General features: G+C 39.1%; 1 protein-coding gene across 1 annotated transcript in view; it reads right to left on the bottom strand.

The window, feature by feature from the left end:
* Positions 1–1,476: 1,476 nt before the first annotated feature.
* LOC118586931 (lysosome-associated membrane glycoprotein 1-like) overlaps positions 1,477–16,572 on the bottom strand; it is a 194,645-nt gene continuing 179,549 nt past the window's right edge. The window contains 1 exon segment of the mRNA XM_036192387.1: positions 1,477–1,709. Coding sequence (XP_036048280.1) covers positions 1,477–1,709 — 233 coding nt within the window.

The raw sequence follows: 16,572 nt of genomic DNA, 5'->3' as shown, positions 1-16,572 counted from the left end.
CCCAGGCAGTGGGACCCGGACCTGTCCTTAGTGCATAAGCTGGCTGTTTGGAACCTGAGGCTTATGCAGGGACACTTTGTTCAGCCTGGAAGGAGGGGACTGGACCTGCCTCTACTGAATCCACCAGGCTGAGCTGAATCTCCAGGTGAGTCTTTGCCCTGGAGGAGATGGGAATGGGGGTTGAGCTGGGGAAGGGGGAGGACATGGGAATCCATGGCTGATATGTAAAATTAAATTAAATTATAAAATAAAGTTTAAAAAAAGAATTAGTGAAACAAGATGACACGAATTTAAAGAAGAGTGGGGAGGAGAATATGAGAGGGTTTGGAGGGATGCTAGAGAAGGGAGAGATGATGTAATTGTATTATAATATATAAAGAAACTCTGCCTAATAGATAGACCCATCATGAAAATACAGCAGCAACGAGTTATAAACAGCTATCCTTTAAATTCTAATACTTTTGAGAGAATAAAGGAACAGTGCAGATTATATCTAAGTGTAGATGTAAGTTACTAAGTGGGGGAATAGAAATAAATAAAAAAATAAAACTAAAGACAATTATTGAGCAACAGAGAAAAATAGAGGAAGGGGTAATTAGAAGGGAAACAAAGACAAGGATTGGAGATAATTAGCTCCTGTTAAAGGTGGGATGTAAAGAGGAAAAGTCACAGCAACGCAACCAGACACCCCAACGCAATCCTGGGGACTTATTTTGTCATTAGTGTGAGTTGTATCCCTTGGCTGTTGCAGAGTACAAGTGAAATGAATGTGTTCTCCTTGACTTGTGTGACTTTTTAGCTTCCAGAGTTATTGTTGTATACCCAGGAAGCCGGGAAGGCTTCAGCAGTCCTCTGGGCTTCTCTGTGTTGCTCTCAGTCTTCAATGATGGCCCAACCTTCCTGGCGACTCTGTCAATCTTTCTTTTACATACCTAAGGAACCTTTTAAGACAGTTTAAAGCTGGGCGGTGGTGGCGCACATCTTTAATCCCAGCACTTGGGAGGCAGAGGCAGGTGGATCTCTGTGAGTTCGAGGCCAGCCTGGTCTAGGAGCGAGATCCAGGAAAGGCGCAAAGCTACACAGAGAAAGACAGATTAAGCAAAGGCTCATGCCAAAGACTTGGTGAGAGAATGCAGGGTTGATTCATGATTTGGACTCATTAGGACTGAATGGTTTGATTTAGTGTTCTAAGTGATTGATGGATGAAAGTGAATGTCACATTCTCTTACAGCTTTTTCAGTGTTAATCAGAAGTGTAAGTGGTCTCTGTAAATATCGTTGAAGATTTGCTTAAATGTCAATGTGACACAAATTGGAATCACCTGAAAAGTGAGCTCAATTAAGGGATTGTCTTATATGCCTTTATTGGTATGGGGAGACCCACAATGAATTTGGGCAGCACCTTCTGCTAGCAGTCAAGATAAAAATGAGCATAGCAGAAAGAAGATTATTCATTTCTTGCTCCTTGGTCTAAACTTCAGGATAAGCTAATTTGTCCTCTTGGTGCTGCTACTGCTTCTGCTGCCGCTGCTGATAATGGTAATGGTGATGATGAAGGTGGTGGTGTGGTGGTGATAATGTTGATGCTGATGCTGATTCCATTGATGATATCAGAATCAGTATTTCCAGGTTCTGAGGACTGAGGACTAATGACTCTCCAGAAACCCTCCAGGTTTTGGCAGCAGATTGGGGTTACTGAGGCACCCAACCCTATGGAATGAGCAATTACCAGGTGCTTAGCCTTTCCAGTGTGAGACAGCCATTGTGCCAATACTCTGAATGCAGAGGTATCCAACCTCAGGGACCAAGTAACAGTTGGGTTCTCAACCTGTCACGTGTTATTCCTCTGCTATTACTATTTTCAAAGCAGGCTAATTTAAAGTGTGTGTGTGTGTGTGTGTGTGTGTGTGTGTGTGTGTGTGTGTGTGTGTGTGTGTGTGTGTGTGTGTGTGTGTGTGTGTGTGTGAGAGAGAGAGAGAGAGAGAGAGAGAGAGAGAGAGAGAGAGAGAGAGCGCCCATGTCTGCACACACATTGTTTGTTGATTCGTTTTCTCTGGAGAACTAGCACAAACATTTATTTTGTAATTTTTCTCTAAAACATGTTTTCAATGAAGCCATCCACCCTCAACTGTAGGCACAATTAATCATTATTAGAACTCTGTGGCAATATTTGGAAACCTGATTTAATGACTTATTTATATTTGCCACTTTTATTTAAGCAAATCATCTTCTGGGTTAGACTCTGTGTTTATTCATCTTTAAAATCATGGTGTCTATCACTGTATGAAAGACTGTTACATGTTTGGCATTTTTGTTTACTATGCTGAAGTTGCGAAACCAGAGAGTGCCCTGGGAAACTGGACTGTTAAAAATGAGCTGCAAAGCCAGGCCCCAGGTGGAGCTCCCTGTGTCCAGTTGTCAAGAAGGAGGAGGGACAATGGGAGCGTGAATTGTTGAGCCCAGTATTGGAAAAAGCACAGGGACAAAAGGCCAGACGAATGGAAGCACATGAATTGTGAACCAAAGGCTGTGGAGCCCCCAGCTGGATCAGGCCCTCTGGATAAGTGAGACAACTGAATAGCTTGATCTGTTTGGGAGGCATCCAGGCTGTGGGACCGGGACCTGTCCTTAGTGCATGAGCTGGCTCTTTGGAACCTGGGGCTTACACAGGGACACTTTGCTCAGCCTGGAAGGAGGGAACTGGACCTGCCTGTACTGAATCCACCAAGTTTAAATGAATCCCCAGGGGAGTCTTGGCCCTGGAGGACATGGGAATGGAGGGGAGGGGATGGGGGGAAGGTGGGGGCGGGAGGGGGGAGGACAGGGGAACCCATGGCTGATGTGTAAAATTAAAACACAAATACAATAAAAAAAATACAATTAAAAAAAAAGAAAAAAAATGAGCTGCAAAGAAACTGCTACACCTACTGGGCTTGCTTTTTTTTTTTTCTTGTTAATTTATGATAATGCTGGACTCTTAGGGGACATGTGTTAATGAGCTCAAGTTTTTTATTACCGTGATTTTTAAAAGGGGTGATTATGCATTTTCTAAACACTCAGTACGAGATTTTTTAGAGACTTTTGTGTTACCACAGGCTAAATAACTAACCTCTAACTCTTCATTTATAATGAGGACATAAAATTTGGTTTGCTGAATGTTTTCTGAGAGCATCTTAGAGTCTACAAATTAAAGAAATTTTATGATACAGAAAATGTTATAGAAGTTACATTTCCCCCTCTTTACCTCTTCTTCCACACACTTTCTTCTTATTTTTAAAATGTCCAATGTTACCATCTTTCCTCCAAGTAAGGACCTTACAACAGTGAGGTGGTGAAAGACAGGTCATTGGAGTTGCCTTTTCCAGTTCCCCTCACTGCCACCCCTACGTGAGGATGAAGATTTGCTTTTGATTATGGGTACTGAAGAGGTAACTTACTGCTGGAGTCCCTCATCCAAATGTGTTCCCTAGTAGAAGGCATTGCTGTCAGAGGTTTTCTTGTTTCACACATTAGAGCAGCTAAGCCACCTACAAGTGGCAGAAATCCACCGAGTACATTCAGTCCACTCTTTCCTCTTAGCTCTGTGTTCCATCAGTTCTCCCAGGTGATGAGAACAAGTCTTAACTTCACTCTAGAAAATCTATTTCTGACCTACCCCTTGAACTTCAATATATAATTTTGTTCTAAGCAGTTATTTACCTCTAAATAAACAGTATTTAAGTGTGAACACTGTGTAAGATGGAGCAATATGTTAGCCCTGAACCATAACAATTTGTGGCCTTGACATTTTTCACAGGATATCTGGCATCTGCACTTGGAGAATGTTTTCATGCCTTTTCAGTGTTTCACAACATTTTAAAGAAAGTCATTTGGTAACAGGTTAGATATTTCTTTTAGTTTTCTCAATTACTGTGTATTTGTAAAGAAAATATTTTCTTAGATCTTAAATACAACAAACTAAATAATACACTAATGAAATTACACCCCAAAACAAAATGCAGCCTTTGTGAGAGACAATGAAAGGAAACCATTCCTTCATGTGATAGACAACATCATCCGTGGGTGTGAGTTTGTTCAGACACTATGTTAACATTTACAAAACCTAATACTCACATCTTTTTATGAGGACTAGTTTTTGGAGAAACATTTCTTTCAAGCAAATATCAATTTAATTTCCTAGAAAAATAAATTATGTAAATTTACCACAAGAGGATAATCATGGAAGCAGCACAGATCAAACAGGGTTCTCTGGCAAAGTATTTCATAATCAAGACACCCATTTTTGCTTGTGCTCATTTCTAATTTCTAACATATACTTCTGACAAGAATACATATTTTTAAAGTGCACATAATATCTGAAGAGCAATGTACAGTTTAGCAATCACCATTTTCTACTTCTTGTCCATTGAATATATACTCCAAAAGAGACTAATTAGAAATATGATATTACTTTTAAAGCAGTGTAGTCAATGGATATAATTATAATCTTGAGTCAGTGTAAAATACAGATATTCGATGATTTTTTTTAATTGCATAAGTGTACAATTTTCTAGTCAGATTTTCACTGATATTTGAGTTACTTTTTTTCTGTAACCAAATATCTGACAAGCAAGTTAATGAGGCATTTAGTGTGGCCTACAGTTTAAAGGGAGATAGCTCGTGGTGTCTGAAAGGGATGGCAGCAGCAAAGTTTAGGCAGCTGACCATGCTGTGACCAGAAGCAAGAGTCTAATTTGGAAGTAGAATGATAACCCTAAAACATGGATACATCTGATCCTCAGAATCTGTGCTGCATAAAATTTTATAGATAAGTGACCTAGAGTCCACATGGTAGGGTTGTGATAGATCCTAAATTTGTTGGGTTTACCCAAATGAACTTGAAGTGCTCTTGTAAGTGGGAGAGGGAGGATAAAGTATGTGTGTGTGTGTGTGTGTGTGTGTGTGTGTGTGTGTGTGTGTGTGTAAGTGCAAGTGTAAGAGTATGCTCATTTGTGTTTGGAAGATGGAGGACAACCTCCAATGTCATTCCTCCAGAGCTGTCCACCTTGCTTTTTGAGACAGTCTCTCACTGGCCTGGACTCTATCTGGTAGGGTAGTCTGAATGGCGAGGGAAATCCACCATTCTCTGTCTCTCTAGTACTGAAATGACAAGCTTGGTCCATAATGCCTAGCTGAAGATAAAATTCAGACACTTATGTTTACAAGATGCATTTACCAACTTGAGCTATCTCCCAACTTAGATATTTTAATGCTGTGTGTTACTAATAGCAACAACGTTGGGCAGTACAGACATGAGATGAAAATTACCCCAACATCACCCTCCAGAAAGCTGCTGTAAACCAAGTAGAACTTGTATCTGAGAAGAAATCTATGTCCATGTGCTGCAATAAAATACTACACACTAGGTGGCTTGAAAGGGAGACATGCATCTTTCCACAGCTCTGGTGACAGGCAGTCTATGACCATTTCATTTCTGGTAAAGGCTTTCTGCCTAGCTTCAGAGGACAGCATTTTCACAGGGTCTTAGTGAGGGAAGAGATGCAGGAAATGGAGGAGGAAAGGAGGGAAAAGGAAGAGGGGAGAGGAAGGAGAGAGAGTGTGCTCTGATGTTTCTACTTGTAAGGGCTCTTATTCTTTCAGAGCAAGGCCCCATGCCCATTATCTAATCCATATAACTTGAATAGCTCCAAATATAATCATATTAATACTTCAAATTTTAATCGCTAAATCGAGAGAGAGAAAGTACAGTACAGTATCTAGCTTTTAATTAAACTAGCCTAAATCCTTCTTAAAACTCAACTCTTACCAATCTTTCTCTTTTTAAAAATCTGGATATGCTGACTATGGTACTCTCAAATTCTTAGAGGACATCATTTATAGCTGTTGAGCGAATGCATCTACATGTATAGACAATTAGAACTGTAATTAAAAATTCTTGCAAAGTTTTATGGAAAAGTTTCATTTCATCATAAACACCCCATTCCTTCATTATTCATCAATTTTAGAGAGTCTCTGCTTTGCTTTTTTGGCTTATTTCCAGTTTCTTCTCTTAGCTATAATAGTTTGTGGAAACAAAATGAGGAAATATTATTTATTATTTTAAGTGAGTTCTTTGAAGCTCAAACCGAAACACCTATTATTTCTTCAGATACTAGAACAAATTCCTCATTTTCCCTACTTATTTCACTGAGATCAATATCGTTTTTTCTCTTTCTTTTTCTATCACTTTAGGTCTAAACATTCTGCAAATTAAGAGATTTTAAAGCTGGAAGCAAGTAGTCAGAGTGGGAGAAATGTAATTCAGCATGGAGATAAACACTTCAAGCAAATAGTATAGATTTTTGGCACATAGTCAACGTTCAATAAATGTCATGTTTCTCCCTTACCATTGCCTCATACAGACAGCATCTTGTGTGTGTTTGCCATAAAATGCCTTTGTATGGTAGGGGGCATTCCCCTGTCTAAGTCCTCTGCATTAGTAACTATTTGTTCAATAGCAATCAGCCTTCGCTCTAGGTAAGGCATAAGGAATGCAGTTGAGGAATTGTTTCAGTTATGTCAGAAATTCCAATATTTATCTTGACCTACAAACACTTACAGAGAGTAAACCTCTGACTTTGCTACCAAACAGATAAGGACAAGTTGTATTTGAGACTAAACAAGGGATATTGAAGTGCAGAGGGAGACTGGCTAACCAGAGAACTGTCTCTTGCATCCTGTGTCCATATCACTGAGCTCAAACCAAACAGCATGCTCAAGGGAGGGATGTAAGGTTGGCAGCAGACCAGAGCAAGGTTTTCTTCCTAGCATCAGTAGTGAGGCTTTACAGATTAAGAAGATACCTCTTAGTCTTTTCCAATGATGTAAAATTAAAGAATGTTTTGGGGAGAAACTCATCAGGAATAACTTTTGCTTCACTTGGAAAACTTTCTGGAAATCAGGAACTGCAAGTCCAAGCAAGGAATCTCTGAAGCAGATTTTCCTGTCACAATAGATTAGAGCTGGGAACATGAACCCAGGAATCTGCCATTGCCATCCTGCCACTTCAGACTCCTTTTCTGATTATAGGAAGCAAAGTTTACTGCTACACAGATTTCCTATTAATTCAGGTACTGATAAGAATGAATCTCCTGGTAGCTTTTGAACGAAAGACAATATTAGGGTCAGAATCAATCCTGCTAGCCCAGAGATGCACAGTATCTTAGGGCAGTGGTCCCTAAACTTAAACTGTGCCAAAATTACCATTGGCCTTGTTAAAATAGAAAATCTCAGACCTTCATCTAAGAATGTGGCTCAGTAAGGTTGGAGAATGACCTGAGAATTTGCATGTCTAAGAATTTCTCAAACAGTATTAATAGGTTTACTAAATAAACAGTCTAGTTAATAGCAAATACTTTTTGTTGAAGTATTTTTATTGAGTTTTTTTTATGACAAACTTAAACTTCAACACTATCCTAATTCAATTTAATCATGTCTCTTGTTTTGTCTAAGGCAATTCTTTCTTCACATCTTATCTCAGATCACACTGTGAGAAATGCTACTCTAGTGGTTTACTTCACTTATTTGCAGGAGTTATTCCTAAAGCAATACATAAGCATGTATGCTTGTACATTATTTTATTTAGAAATAGAAATTTTGATTGGGTCATTCCTTACTCTACATTTCTCACAGTGTGAAACTAGAGACTGGAAGTGAGGGAACAATGGCATCTGAGGTGGAATGAAGTGAAGACAAAGGGGATTCTGGAAACACACTTTTGTGCTAGTTATTGCTGTCTACTCATCAAACACACGAAATTGACAAAAGGGCTGAGTGCTGAAAATCACATGATGATTTTTATAAAAAGTTTTGTTGGAGAAAGTTCCTCATGAGTCACTTACCCTAAGAATAGTGAAGAAACCAAAGGCAGGATGGAATTTTATGAAAAGGGGACTGAAAGAGCATAACAGAGTGGACTTTCAAATTGAACTGACATAGTAAGACAGAGTAGTAGACTCCATCTGTGTTTTGAAATCATGACACGTAAATTTTATAGAACCTATAGTAAGAAGTATAAATGACTTAAAGACACTTGCCTTGAAGTCACTAAGCACAGGGGATGTACAATTAACTCCTAAATGATAAATGGCAGGCTAATTTCTGAGGTTGTCCCCTCCCATTGTCTATTAGGGCACAGAAAGTGCCACGGTCCTCTTTAGACACAGTATAGGCCATACATTCACAGCGGTTTGCAGAGTGAGTACAGACTCACCCAAGAGGCTCTCTTAGAGATTTGGATGTATAAGCTCAGGATAACATTAGATGTCCTGGGATGGAGAGAGGAATGACAAGCCAGGATAAAGAAAAGTACATGCTCTATAAGGCCAAACTCAAAGATCTCTTAAGAACTTATGAGGTTCTAGTACTTTATATACCCAGGAAACACTTATCCAAAATGACCTTGCTAAGTGACATTAAGTAAAACTCTTGTGATTCCTCTGATTATTCTCTCTCCCAATCTGAAATAATTAAGAGAATCAGATTTAGCAAGATGAGACAGTGTGTGTGTGTGTGTGTGTGTGTGTGTGTGTGTGTGTGTGTATGTTTGTGTGTATGTACATACGTGTGGTGTGTGTACGTGGTGTGTCTGTCTGTCTGTGTGTCTGTGTGTGTGCATATTGGCTGGAGAGGATGCTTAGAAGTACCAGTTAGGCAAGGAGAGAAACAGACCAGACTTCTCTTTCTTGACTTTAGCAGACTCAAACTGCGAGAAGAAAATAGGTGTTAGTACAGAAAATGCAGAAGTAGATGTGGGTAAGTTTTCTGTTTGACTACAGATTAGAGGCCATGACACCTGAGAGCTGCTTATACAAACCCTACTGTGAGTGAAGGTGATTGATTTTGGCTAAGTATTGACTGATTCATTGACTTAAATCCATCACACCCTCAAAGGATTCTTTTGAAGTCTCTTGTATACCAAAATGAGACCTTAGAAGATGAAGAGTCTTTATCTGCCATGTAAGAGAAACATCACTAATATACTCTGAAAAATACTATCTAGACTAAGTCTTTGACCTAGTAAATCTCTTTGAGCTCAGCTCACCACTGCTGCAAGCTCAGATGCCAACTCTGAGTTAATACTGACAATTTAAAAGTAAAAGTGATCTGATGTTAATTGCTCCTCTGGTGAATATTGCTTTTGGTTAGTTATGTTTGTGGCATATTCTTTCAAGGGCACATCCTTAATGACCTAACTACTTCCTACAAGACTGCAAACCTCACTTTTCAGAGTTTCACTGTCTTCCAAGAGCACCACTGTCAGGACCAAGGTTTTTACCTGGGCTTTTATGACAACAAACAGAGTATTTGACATAGATTGTGAGTAGGCCTGCATTTAAACACATGTGCAAATTTACTGTGTTTATGTTTATTTTTCTATAATTCACTGTTAGAGTTTTCTCTAAGTCAACAGTTTACTGCCTAACTCACTGAGTACTCCTAACCCTGAAGTCCTACAGATCCAATGGAAACTTCCACTATAATACACTGTGGAAAATAAAAATCAAAATAGTAATTTTTCCTAGTTCATTTAGAGTCAAAATAAGAGTATCTTGCCACACTACTTTATCAACTACTATGTTAAATCTCTACATCAGTGCCAAGGGGGAAATCAGGAAAAATTAGATGAATGTCCCAGAATAGCAAATAGCATTTTGCACACAGGTGTTAAAATATATTTGAAATCAAACTTATTCTCTGAAAATGTGGTTCATCCAAAAGTATATTATTGCCAAAGATCATGTAACTGATCAACAAACCCAACAATGCAAACACAGGCAACTGTGTGAACTCTTCATGTACTCTCTCACTAGGTGAGTTGGATGATTTGAATTGGACACAGGATGGAGAGAGGTGGAAAAATTAACAAAAATGAATGTTAAAGTGGAAAACTAGGGATAAGATATAAATCAGTGTTAAACCAAGTTCCTGGCACATGCCAGATTCTGGATCAATCTCCAGAAAGAAAAAAAAGACAGAGTCAGAGAGACAGAGAAGAAAGCTCATTAAGGAAAAGCAGGCTTTATGTTCGATAGCTGTTGAAGAGTTAGCTAAGCAGTGAAGAGCACTTCTTGCTTTTGCTGAGGATCCAGGTTCAGTTCCCAGCACCCCTATAAGGCAGCTCACAACCAGCTGTGCCTCCAGCTCCAGAGAATCCAACCTCTTCTAACTTCTGTGAAACCTGCACACATGTGGTACACATATATACACCCTGGCACACAGTCACTCACATACACATAAAATAAATAAATCTTTTTTTCAAAAAAGAATTATTTTAAACTATTTGAAAATAAAAAAATTTAAATGTGATCTTGTAGAAATAGAGACTAGATTAGTGGTTTTCAGAGTCTGGAAGGCAGTGGGAGAGGGAGAGAGGGATGGGGGGGTGGATGATGAGAACAGGGGTAGCTAGGCAGAAAAGTAACTTCTTTTGTTCTTTTGCCTAGTCTGATGACTACAGTTGGCAAGAATAAACTGAATGTTTTAAAATAGTTAGAAAAGAGGATTTTTAAAAATGCCAACACAGAGCAACTGCATGTCTCATGGATATAAATCTCTTTTCTGTGATGCAATCATCAAGCATTGAAAGCTGCACATCGAAATTTATAGAACCTTAATATGTTTTTTAAAATAAAAATGGATTAGAAAAGGGTTTTGAAAATTTAATAGCTTGAAAAAAAGTGGTGTGGTTCCACTGACACATTCTAGCTGTAAAATTCAATAAGCAGTCCATGAAACATGAAATTACAGCTGCAAGCTCAGAACGGCCTGATTTGGAGGAAAGACAAAGCTCTCACTGCTCCTGCCTTGGTTCCTGTGAGACTGTTCATGCTCAGAAACACAATGGGGCATTGGAGCACCTTATGTGTGAGCCACATTGCCACCTCAAACGGGAAGACTTCACCTCTGTTTTGCTTTAGACACGTGTGTTTTGCCCTATCACCCTTTCAAGGAAGTTTGTGAAGAAGAAACATTTTGTTAAATATAGGCATTCCTTTTTTTTTTCATAGAAAAAGTTTTATTAATCATTTGATTATTTTCTCCTCTTTTTCATAATTTTTTTTTGCTTTTTTATTATTATATTTGTGTTTTAATTTTACACATCAGCCATGGGTTCCCCTGTCCTCCCCCCTCCCGTCCCCACTCCCACCTTCCCCCCCTCCCCTCCCCTCTTTTCCCATCTCCTCCAGGGCCAAGACTCCCCTGGGGATTCATTTAAACCTGGTGGATTCAGTACAGGCAGGTCCAGTCCCTTCCTTGCAGGCTGAGGAAAGTGTCCCTGTGTAAGCCAGGCATTCCTTTTTAAAGAATTGTATTTTCTATGTTTGTGTGCAGGTGCCCACAGAGGCCAGAAGAGGGTGTCAGATCTCTATGTGAGCTGCCCCAGATGGGTGCTGGGATTGAAATTCTGGTCCTGTAGTGGAGGAGTAAGCACTTTGAGCTGCTGAGCCATCTCTCCAACCCCAGGATTAAACTTCTAACAAAAAAACACAGCATTTACAGTTCTCTAAAAATAACTGTATCTTACCATCTTTTAGCTTTTGTTTTAAAGATTGTAATGGTTTTAAAGAAAATTATCATTTTGTAGCTCTCTGACTATATTTTCCAGTTTCCAAAGCTCCTAGTCCTGTTTAGATCACAGACACATGTTCCTGCTGTAGGGAACTGTTTCTTTGCTCTGGAACAAATCTCCTTCTTATTCTCTCTGTCCCCATCCACAGTCATTACTCCTGGTGCTCCTTTCCCAGAGGAAGTGCTACTTCCTCAAGAGTCATTTTTTTTTTCTGGACATCTTGATTAAATTTTATTCCATTATAATGAGTTTCATATCACTGGTCTATTTCTGTACTTTTTTCATTTGTTGATTCACATGTGCTGGGAACTTACTGTAATTAAGATTGAATTTTATGTGTATTGTGGTTTAACATTACTCATCCCATCTGTGCACTCTCTGGTGTAGTGGTAAATGTTACTTTCTATGTCCCAATCTAGTGTGAGGCCTCCTACATAGAATAATCCAAAAAAACTTCCTGTTAAGTATTTACAGATATTTAATATTTCATTCATATCAGACAAGTTCCTAGTGCCATCCATGTTAAATAATTATTTATCAACTGGTATTTGATAATGTTTAAAGAATCTATGCGAATTAATATTGGAAAAAATAAAATTTATTTCAAAACCAGGATTCAGAAATTGAATAGAGTTTCTCAGGATATATTTGTATTACAAAGATCTTTAATCACAGGAATCAATCTGTTCTCCCCTCTCTCTCTTTTCTCCATATATATTTCTCTCTCTCTCTCTCTCTCTCTCTCTCTCTCTCTCTCTCTCTCTCTCTGTGTGTGTGTGTGTGTGTGTGTGTGTGTGTATGTGTGTTGGGGAAGACAGGGAAAGAGACAGAGGAAGAGAAAAGTATTAGGAACAACATTTGATGGTTCATTATCATTTCAGTTTGCAATAATATGTGCATGAACAGTTATGGACATCAAAGCATCCCGGATGAAATCCAAGAGATGATCCACATGAGTTATGCATTCTATTTGTTGACTATCTACATTTTGTCTGATTGAAATTATCTCATATTTTAATTCATGATTCACATAACATTCCCCCCTCTCTTCAATTTATTTATTTTCCAGAAACAAAAAGAAACTAGTACTGAAAGAAAGAAGATTCTACTTCATATTTTAAAATTCTGCTCAATCTATCCCAACAATTCTTTGCCTAGTTGGAGATGCTTCTAAGACATATTGGCCTTGGACAAATAAAAATAATTTAAAAATTGTTGTAATGGTTTGTTCTTCCACATTTGAAGATAGCTGTAAACCTTAAACAGACATACTAAAGAAACTAGGAGGTAAACTCAGTGCTCACCTGTGAAGAATCTAGTCCAGTCTCACTCTTAAGTTTCAAGAAAGTCATCTAGTAAGTGCTATTAGTATAAGATCACCATAATTAATAAACTTAATTTATTTAAGTTGGTACAATATATCCACAACTTGACCTCCTGCTTTGACATCATGGGTTTTGTCTTTCAGAATCGTGCCGAGGCTTCAAATGCCTATGCAGTCCTAACAATCAAAACTTGCTTTTTCACCTTCGTTAACCACAGGTGGTCTGTTCTGAATGTGTTCACAATTTCATTAAGATTCAGTGATCACTATTTGTTTACAGGAAGAGATGACATAGAAAAATATATGGGATTTAAAAATTATAATGAGAACGTGCTATTGATAACTCAAGAACTGTTAGGAGCCTTCCTGATGGTACAACACATCTGCACATTTGATATGTTTTTTTTTATTCAGAATTTCTAAGTTGATTCTTTGAGAATTTCACATCATATATCATAATCCTACTCATTTTCCAGGCCTTCCATGTCTGAACTCCAACCTTGTAGCCTCCTCCCACAAAAGAAAATTAAAACAAAACAAAACAAAACCAGAAAAATCTTTTGCTCCTCCATCTTTCTTGCCTCTCCAACACATATTAATTTGTTACAGTGGCCTTGGGAACTGTGGTGTTTCATGCAGTATACCCTTTGGCCCAAACAGCTTTACTTGAAAATGTTCACTTCAGTGAGTTGTTGGTCTGGTTCAAGGCCTCTGGCTTCTGGTACACCATCAATGCTGGACCCTCACCATAACTTCTAGCCAATATCCTGCTGTTGCCCCGGGCCATGGAGATCCCACAGCTATGGTTCCAAAGGACCTGTCCCTTCATGAATTCTAGAAAGTCATAGGTAGGGGAGATGTTGGGATGAGCCAACTCAAAGCCATAGATGTAGCTAATTTGGTTAGTCCTACCTCCATCTGGACAGACCCCACAGACAAGGGTAAGGGCCAGCTCTCCCACACTCATGACATCTGGTCTAGCTCTCCTGTGCTCATAGTGAAGGGTAGGGGCAGCTCTCCTGTTGCCACAGCAGTGAAGAGGGGTAGCATCCCATGACATTGGGGACAGTTTTCCCTGAAGGCAGGCAGCTCTCCCACTGAGGTAGCCAGTGAGGGGCAGGACCAGTTATCTGGTGCCCAGGCCACTGGCGTCAGCTCTCTGATGGTCCTCAGTGGCAACACGAGCCACAGACATCAACACAGACCCCAAATTCAGTAGGAGCACGGACAGGATACAGACATGGCCCTTGGCTGCAGCTCAGGCCCAAGCATCACCATAGCCCTGGGTGGCAGTGGAGGTCAGTCAGATTGGTATGGTCCCAGCAGTAGTGTGGCCCTCTGACATCAACATGACTTCAGGTGGTGACCCAGACCACAGGTATCAACACAGCTTTCAGTGACAACATGGGCCATGGACACTATCAAAGACTGAAGCTGTGGTAGGGCCATAGACCCAGACATGGCCCTCTGAGGTGGCCCAGGCATCCCATGGTATCAGGTGACAGAGTAAGCCACCCATATCCTACTGTTTCTCACCATCTTTGCATCTGTAGTTCCCCTTTTCTCCAGAGTGCACAAACCAAGCACTCCACGTGTTCTTGCCAATTTCTCCACTATGCTCTTTTCATCATAGTGGTGCCCACTGGGCACAGGGAGAGCTTCTGGCTGCCTTCTGCCCACTTGCAATACCGAATATATGTTGATAATTTTAATAACAACAGCCAGTGTGTTCTAACATTCACCTGTTTACATTATTTTGAAATAAATGACTAAAGCCTTTTCTGTTCTTCTTTCTGCTTTCTAATATCTGGTTAGAAATTTCTCAGTAAGGTGTCATCCAGAACCCCATAGTGATTTCAGAGCAGCAAGTCTTCTTGATCTGGGCCTGTGGCCTCTAAAACTGTAGGCTAAATAAGCCTTTCCTCTTGACGAGGTAATTACCTCATCTGTTTTATAATAATGGTAGATATAAGACTAATGAAATGAATAATGGAAATTCATGCCAAAAGACCAAAATCAAAACCATTTTGAGCTGGATTTCCCTTCCTTTTAGAAAATTTTTGTGAAGGACCTCTGCCACCACACAATAGAAAGTTATAATCACACCACCAATCATATATTGTCGAACTTTTTGATATAGCTCAATTCAGAAAATGTCAAGTAAGGAAATATATATCTTCAATGATCCTTCCAGGAAAGATTTTTGCAATGAGCAAAAGGTCAGCTGTGAATATTGCAGCACCAATGACACTGCACCTACCTGAACCCATGCATCTGAAGTGTTTTCACATGGACAGCTCCCAGGTATGGTCCCTCCACTTCACCTCAGCAGTCATCTTCCTACAGTCTTTCATCAGTTCCCTATCCTTCATTCTGGCCTGTGTGTTCAATATTGGTAATGAACTTAAGATACACATACTAGTGACAGCCTATATGGTTATGATATCTATTGCTATGATTTATTTTTGTTCTTTAGGATATTGTTGTTGGGACTGAGTAGAAGCAACCTCAAAGAATCAAGAGGGTCCTGACCTAGAGGAAATTAGGCTAAAACATAATAAGGATATGAAGCCAAACTTCAGGAGCAGCAGGAGTCTGTCACTTACAGATAGGGAGAAGGTATAGGTCCCAGTGTGTTGCATGAAGAGGATGGGAAATGAGGATTTCACTTAAAGAGTACAGAGTAAAGGGAGATGACCAATGTGATTGCATCTTATGAATGACCATCGGTATAGAGCTAACGTTTTCCCCTGGGGATTGAACCTTATAAATGACCATGGGTATAGATCTTAGGATTTCCCTGGGGACTACAACTTGTATCCATCCGTGGATATGGCTCTTAGGGTTTCCCTGGGGGCTATATGAAGACAAATTCATGAAGGTGGAAACTTATTTAAATAACTCTTACATTGATATTAAGTACTCTTAAGATTAGTAGCTGTGGAGAGTTTTAGACTTTGAGGTGATGGGTCAAGAACAGTCAAGTTATATCACAAACAACAACACAGGAAGGAATATTTTTAAGTAGGCAAACATGGCAGGATATATAACTTTTAAACATTTAAAAAGACACAGTCTCACTAGAGTCTCCAAGAAAGGAAAAGCAAAAAGGATTGATGTAGAAACATTCTTTGAAAAAATAGCGATCCTAATCCCTAAATTTGGTAAAGAAGAAGAAGAATGTAAGTTCAAGATCCACATTCAAGGAACCCAACAGGATAAACTCAAAGAATTTATATTTAGAGGAAACAAATCAAACTACTAGAATAAAAACAAATAAGGTATATTCATGTAAAAATATCCAAGAGAAAGGGGGATATATATTTATAAAGAAAAAGTTCAAATTATGTCATATTTTCTACCAGAAACTATGTAGACCTGAGGACAGTTGAACAACATATTTCTCTGAACTGAAACAGTGTTTCCTTAGTTACTTTTTTTGCAAAAATAGCTTTCAGGAAAGAAAACAAAATAAGCAAATAGTCAGATGAAACAATACACATACACACACACAATCTAGGCAAGGGAAGGAGGGGCAAAAGAAAAATTTAGGTGTTTTATTAAATAAAATGTATTTTCCCTCATAAGTATGTTAGAATATTATAAGTAATACCCCAGGGAAGCCACCAAACTGGACC

Source organism: Onychomys torridus, chromosome 7 (genome assembly GCF_903995425.1).
Source record: "Onychomys torridus chromosome 7, mOncTor1.1, whole genome shotgun sequence".
Classification (NCBI taxonomy): Eukaryota; Metazoa; Chordata; class Mammalia; order Rodentia; family Cricetidae; genus Onychomys; species Onychomys torridus.
The sequence above is the reverse complement of the archived record's forward strand: the minus strand, read 5'-3'. Positions and strand labels throughout refer to the sequence as shown.